Source organism: Balaenoptera musculus, chromosome 5, assembly GCF_009873245.2.
Source record: "Balaenoptera musculus isolate JJ_BM4_2016_0621 chromosome 5, mBalMus1.pri.v3, whole genome shotgun sequence".
Lineage (NCBI taxonomy): Eukaryota > Metazoa > Chordata > Mammalia > Artiodactyla > Balaenopteridae > Balaenoptera > Balaenoptera musculus.
Genome location: NC_045789.1, coordinates 111,056,923 through 111,064,486, shown reverse-complemented (window position 1 = coordinate 111,064,486; position 7,564 = coordinate 111,056,923). Strand labels below are relative to the sequence as shown.

General features: G+C 35.3%; 1 protein-coding gene across 1 annotated transcript in view; it reads right to left on the bottom strand.

Moving 5' to 3' along the window:
- Positions 1 to 483: 483 nt before the first annotated feature.
- LOC118895912 (glutamyl aminopeptidase) overlaps positions 484 to 7,564 on the bottom strand; it is a 105,682-nt gene continuing 98,601 nt past the window's right edge. Inside the window, exons 19-20 of the mRNA XM_036853469.1 lie at positions 2,289 to 2,367; positions 484 to 1,259 (exon numbers count right to left, since the gene is read on the bottom strand). Coding sequence (XP_036709364.1) covers positions 1,113 to 1,259; positions 2,289 to 2,367 — 226 coding nt within the window. The 3' untranslated portion in view covers positions 484 to 1,112. The remainder of the gene's footprint in view (positions 1,260 to 2,288; positions 2,368 to 7,564) is intronic.

The following is a 7,564-nucleotide window of genomic DNA, read 5'->3' as shown; positions in this document are numbered from 1 at the left end:
TTCTACAAAATTGATGTCTTTAATCAAGTCATGAATATAAATTTGATCAATGCTATTCTGTATGGATTAGGATCTAAGGATTTATGCATAAAAGTTATATATAAGAAGATATATCCTCACATATGCAGAGTCATGTTGGAGACATCCATGGGTTTCCTCATTTTCACACTTAGATTGCTAGGTTAGGTCAAAGCTAAATTCTAATTCCATATAGTTTTATGGAATAATCAGCCTTCTCTCTTTCCTAATCAGTTTCCAATTATTTAGCCCTTTTCCCCTAAAATCCATGGAGTAGAGTTAAGCACTATCTTCCCTCTAATTTCATAGCTTATTTGAAGGAGCTTTGTAGGGAATGGAGCAAGATGACAGAGTACCAAGCATGAAAAAGACTGGGTTCTTGAATCTTATTTGCCTCCTGCTAAATTATTTGGGGGATGCTGCAGTCATTATTATTCAAGAGTAAAGTGACACTGGAAAACAATGTATTTTTTCAAGGTAATCATTCAGATTTATTTTAAAAAGGAGAGGAGAGTTCTTCTTTGATTTTATAAGAACAAAGGCAACAGTCAGGCATTTCTTTGGCTAATTCATGCAATCCTAGAGTAAAATTTAAGCCCAGGTTACTTTGATAGGATTTAAAGGAGTAAAACATATGTGAATACAATGATATTAGATCTGTGTAATTCTGAATAATAAAATAAAGATTAAGATGATAATATTGGTCCCTCAAGTACTGGTATTTAAACTTTAAAAATCAATCAAGAGAGAAGATTAAGTGGTTTTTCTTTGGTACTAAAAATGTAAAGCTAAGACCAAATTGTTCTATTTTCACAGATTTAAGATACAAAGAATGATAAAGACATTAAAATGGCTATTAAATTCTCTTCAGTTTGTAAAGAATTTCCTATGAAGTACACTTAGAAGAAATCCCTGAGTACATTAACTACTCTATTAGTATCTTCCTTCATAAACAAAAAGGAACAATTTAAAGTACTTAGCAAAAGCAGTATCTATGTATAAGACTCCCTCCAGAGTGCTTGTAAATTAGGCCACCAAATATTTAACAGGAGAAACAATACAGTCACAAAATTAAAATATGATATTTGAACACATTAACCATTCAAATCAAAAAACCAATTTCTTATGGTGTCTCTGTTTTGTTTTAGCCACTCGATATTGTTTTTCACTGTTTCCAGCACTTGCTGCCTAGGTTTTTCTCCCGCTCCAGCTTCTGGATATCTTTTGAAAAAGCTCTCCATCTATAAAAGAGAAGGAAATAATTAAGAAAGTAATTTTAAGCCCAATTATTCTTCAAGGATTTTCTTTACACTCTGGATTTATTTTCTTCTTCCCTGGACATTCAGTATCACTGAATAACATAGAGATACATTTTCTGGTGCATGATTTAGATTGAGCCCATCTCTCAGATTAGCAATCATTACCCATGGCTTTTGGACACCTGGCAGCATGTCACGCAAAAAAGGCCCTGATGTATTGGGGAAGGAGAGCAGAACACTGGTGGCTGGCATGCTCTTTCTGCTTCCTCAGGTTTCTCAATTTTCTGCACATTCCCCAAGGTGTTCCCTGGAAAATCTGGTCTGTGGAATGATGGCTTTGCTTAGCCTTTCATTCCAGGAGTCTGGAGTATTTTAATACGTGTTCAATTCATTTATTGAGGGCTCATCAAAAAATCTCTGTTAAACTTGGTTCATTTTCCCTCTTCCCTCCAAAACCCTCCCCCAAACTCCACCATAGTAGTATTTGCTATTTATAAAAATAAGAATTATTTTGTTTCTTAATACAGAGGAATGTAACATTTCAGTATCTAATACAGGTACTGAAAATTCATACAATCTCTATTTGTGCAACATTAATGAACATTCCCTACCCCCCTGGGAATTGAGATATTTGAAATCTGAAAGATTTGGGCTTAGTTTTGAAATTCCAAAACTATGAATTCAGAAAGGAATCAAATCTTGACCAGCTTATCCCAGGATTACATTTACCTGGAAGGGGGAGACATATTGTTCATGCTTTGGTAAACCAAATGGTCTCATGGAGCCTTCTAATCCTCCCAAGGCCTCACGTTTCTCAACTTTTAAACTTTATTTCTTGGTTGTTTGAATTTTTTTCAGTTTAGAAAAAACTAGGTGTACATTTAATTATATGTAAGAATTATTTCTTTTTTCTTGTCTTCTGGGATCTGAATAGAGAACATATCACTTCTCCTTGAAAAAAAATTAATTCTGTTCCTTCCTTGACAAGTATAGAGGAATTTATCTTCATACCTGCCAGAGTTGTAGTTCAGTGTTGAATGGCTCTGCTATAGTGACAATCCGGCCGAGGTTTCTGTTATTGAGTGTATATCTGAAGAGAAATTTAGGGGAGGAAAAGGGTATATAAGCGCCCAGAACTTTAAATATTTTCTCTAAATGCAGACATATCCTTTTTATTTTGGGAGTTTTTTAAAAAGTAATTTTCAAAGTACAGAAAGTACAAAACACAGTAAGTAAACATATTTAATTTAAAATCCATTCAGGAGAAATTCTCAGCAAATTCTACACTTCTTTTTGTAGACATATCCACACCACTTACTCAGAGATGGTAGACTGCTTGTTACATTCCCCAAATCTGTTCTCCTTTTTTCCTGCACACATGAGAACCACAGTCAAATGACATTTCTCAGCCTTCCTCATGGCTAGGTGCAGACAGGTGACCCAGTTCTCATCAGTGGAATATGAACAAAAGTGATATGTTCGGGGCTTCCCTGGTGGCGCAGTAGTTAAGAATCCGCCTGCCAATGCAGGGGACACGGGTACGAGCCCTGGTCCGGGAAGATCCCACATGCTGCAGAGCAACTAAGCCCGTGCGCCACAACTACTGAGCCTGTGCTCTAGAGACCGTGAGCCACAACTACTGAAGCCTGTGTGCCTAGAACCCGTGCTCCGCAACAAGGGAAGCCACCTCAATGAGAAGCCCGCACACCACAACAAAGAGTAGCCCCGCTCGCCACAACGAGAGAAAGCCCACACACAGCAACGAAGACCCAATGCAGCCAAAAATAATAAATAAGTAAATTAATTAATTTAAAAAAAAGTGATATGTTCAACTTCCACCTCCTTGCTTAAGTAAAGGGAAATTGCTTGCCTTGGACTTTTTTTTTTTCCCTCCCCTTCTTCCAGACTTCAACCACACAGATACAATAAGGTCAGACTACCCTAACAACTTGGAATGCTCACTTCAGGAGACCAACCTGAGTGAGAAATAATTATTTATGTCCTTTAAGCTGCTGCGTTTCTGTGTTTCTGTTACAGCAGAATAGCTCTATCACCTTTGTCCTAACTAATACTCTATGTGTCTTCCTGCAGGTACAGGAATTTGAATATAGGCTATTTATTCTGCTTTCAAAAAGCTTTATTAGCTGCTTGCATATTTGGGGTTATGATCTATATCAGCCTGCTAAGCAAAGACACTTGAAGCTGAGTGCAAAGATAGCACTTTAGAGATAATATTCTATTCCTATCTCTTTTGCATTTTCTCTCTTAAAGAGCAAGAATCAGAAATTTCCTTATAGACCAAAATACAAATCATTGTAATACAGGTAAAAATTTCATCCCAATTAATCACAGTATAAGAAAAATAATCACAAGAATTATGTATAAACCTTGAACTGTTGGAATGTTGGGGAAAGATAAAGGAAAATATATCAATATATAAAGAGGTAAACAAATATTAGGAGAAATTTTACATTTAAAATTTATCACATAAGAGAAACAGAAATCGTGAAATAAAATGTAATAAAGTTTGTCACATACACATTACAAAATTTTATACTAAAGAAAAACTGCCATAAAATTAAAAGTAAAAATTTATTATTTTGTTTTAAAAAGGGCAAATATTTTCACTATAAAAAGAACCCTTACAGATTGGTAATAGGGAGAAATATGCCAACATAAAATTAGCGAAGGAATGAATCAGCAGTTTTCAAAAGAAACGTAAAGAGAAAATGTACTAATGGAGACAGATGAAATGTTCTAATAATTATCCACAGTTTCAGTATACTAGGTCCAGTGTTCACTCTTACCACAGACACCATTGAATTTAAATCCATTATGTCTTTCATCTTTCTTCTCTTGGAAATCTAAGGCAAGCAGTTTCCCTTTACTTAATGTCATCAGCCATTATCCAAAATGTAAGAATCTCAGTCATCTATGATCAACACTGTCCTTATAATGTGTGTAACTCCTTGCCTCTGACTTAGCTGTCTAGAGCTGCCCGACCTCTCAAACCCGCCACCTGGCCCTCTGGAACTGCCCCTTTACAGGGAATACTACTTATTTGGAGAATGTTTATTGTCCCACATCCTCCATAGCACCAGGTCAGAAAGGGAATTGGTGTGGTCATGCTCCCCATTGTGGATTCCAAACCATTATTCCTCCACTCTCTCTTTAAGAACCTCTGTTCCTTCAGGTTATTCCCCTTCATCTCATTTATGATACACTTTGGCACCTGACTCCTATCATCCTTTCTACTTCAGGCCATGATTTCAAGGTCCACATGGATGAAGATATAACAGCTTAGCGCCTTAGTTTCTTGACCTCCTCATTTCCAATGGTATTTTCTCCACTCTACTCCAGCCAATTCCCATCATCATACCTTGTGATTATCCATAGGTACTCTGACTCTAAAATTATTAATTTGTGCATGCTCCATGACATAATTTACCATTCACTTTCCACTATGACCATTCTTTGACTTTATCTGGATTTCTGACCCATTGACCATCCCTACCCCTACTTTCTTCTGGATCATCAGCTCTTCCTTTGCTTTCACTTGTTTCCTTATATAGTTTAGATTCCATGGTCTACCATTTTCAGTAACATTTTTGCCTAAGCCCTAAACTCCCTTATATTTCAATAATTTGAGTCTGGCAAAACTCCAGCTTTTGGTGAAATTAACTGCTCATTTCCTTTGTTTGTACCACGTGGTCACATTCTGTCAAGGCAGGTCACCCAACTTTCCCCATATTGTTTCACTATAAATTCATGGCTGTCAATCTTAAATGGGCCCTTCACATTGACAATCCTGCATTATCCTGGTCAACTCATTCTCTTCCTCTTTGAATTGCCTTTTGCAAATGTTTTCACTCTCTTAAAACCTCTAAACACTCTCCCTCTTCCCTTCCTCCTCAGATGATCTTGTCATCTAATTCACAGAGAAAATACATAGTAACCTCTACATCTTTTAGCTTACAAACATATAAATATACCTGTTTTCCTTCTATCATCTGTGCTTTGGTTCCTATTTCTCCCTCACTTTCTCAAAAACATTAATTTTTAAAAAATCTTTTTCCTGTCTTACATATTAAATCTCTCACTCTTCACTGGATCTGTCTCATCAGCTTTTAAGTATATTAAACATATTAAAATATCTTCCATATAAAAAAAGGGAAAATCCTCTCCCTTGATCTAGCATCGCTCTCTTAATATCTTCTCTCACCTCCCCATTCATAGACAAACTTTTCAAGAGGCTTCTCTACATTTCTTGCTTCCATTGTCTTACTACTGACTGATATATTGATTTGCTTCCATTTGAGTTTTGCCCCCACCACTCCAGTGAGAAACTCTTTCTGAGTTACCAATAAGTTTAATGAGCATTTTTATTCTTTGATTTATTCAAACCTTAAGCAGCATTTGGCCAGGGACTCTTTAACTTCCTTGAAACAATCTCCGCTTTAACATCTCAAAGGAGACTCAAAAGGCAGATAGATATATATAGATAAATAAAGATATAGATATATAGATAGATATATCTGAGGTCATTGTTCTTCTGCAAACCTTATCTTTTCTGGAAATCTAGACATTTTATTCTTGTCACCTCACTTGCCTCCCATTTCTAATCTGCCAAATTCTAAATGTTGTTCTTATCTTTTCATCTTCACCATTACATCCATAGTATAGTCTCTCACTATCTTTTCCTGGGACTACTCCAATAGCTCTATAATTGCTTTCCCCAAATTTGCTCTGGCCTGTGCTTTATACTTTACCACCAGAGCTAGCTTTTCAAAGTAAAATTGATCATTTTACTTTCTTACTTAAAACCCTGTAGTGACCTTATCATTGCTCTTAGAACAAAAGCCCAAATCTTAATGTGACCCTGAAAAACTTAGCCCTTATCTTTCCTCTTTTCTGATAGTAGGCCTTCAGCCAGGAAAGCTTTGCCTCCTGTTCATATAATTCACTCCTGTCCTTCCTTCAGAATTCAGCTCAATCATCACTCCCTTAGGAAAGCCCTTAACCTGCAACTTCTCTTGACTTGGTCAGTTTCCCCATTACACTCTTTCAGTGTGCCCTGAACCTCTTCTATTTGTAGTTATTACAGTTTTAACTGTACTACATGTATTTGTGTGATTCTTTACTTAATATTGATCTTCCTTATTAGACTCTAAGCTCCATGAGAACAGAGAACCAGATCTGTTTCTCCTTGTATACTGTTGTACCTTGAGTATCAAGCACTGTGCCTAGCACATAGTAGATGCTCCACAATATTTACAGGATGAAAGAATTATAATTTAAAATGAGATATCAGTTTTCATGTACTCAATTAGCAAGAATATTTTTAAATGACAGCACTGAGTATTGGCAAGGGTTGGAAAAATAGGCAAAGTTAATAGTAAATTTTGTTGTGGATGACAGTTTTGCAGCATTCATCAGAAACTCTAAAAATGAACACATCCTTTAACACAGCAATATTACTTCTACTGTTATTTTTATCCCAAGGAAATTCTCAAGGATGTTCAAAGAGAACAGAGGTTCAGTTTCAAAGATGTTCATCAATACATCATTTATACAGTGGAAAGTTTGGAACAATTTTATTATCCAACAGATGGAGATTGGCTAAGTAAACTAAGATGTATCTACACATTGAAATATGACTGAGAATTTAAAATAACATCGAAGAAGCATACTTAAAGACATGAAAAGATATCCACAATATAGGATAATGTAAGAAAAAGCAGGTTATAAAACAATGTCTAATATAATTCCATTTCTGTAAATAAATGAACAGCCATAGAAAAATGACTAAAGGAAAAACAGCAGTGTGACAACAGAGGTTATTTTTAGGTGGTGGGATTATGGGTGATTTTTGTTTCCGTATTTTTGCGTATCTGCATTTTGTGCAAAACAATACACACCTACTTTATAATAAGAAAATTGAGATTTTAAAAAAGGAAATCACACTAAGTTCCTGTAATGATATTTTACAGACTCAAAGAAAGTCTGTTATTACAGGTAAGAAAACAGTTTTTCCAGTGACTTTCTATAATTTCTATAATATTCCTCTTCTGTTTTGTTCTTTGTGACTAAAAATTGTAGAATATATTTAGAAACTAGCAATGAATAGATTGAATAAAAACTGCAACTACCTGTGTAAGTATCAGAAATATAAAAACAAAATATGTTCATTCCAAGAAACCATCATATGAAGTGTACCATTTAAGGGGAAATATGCTGTATATTAATCATATTGATTACTTTTAAAACTAAAATAAGGATTTAATTAT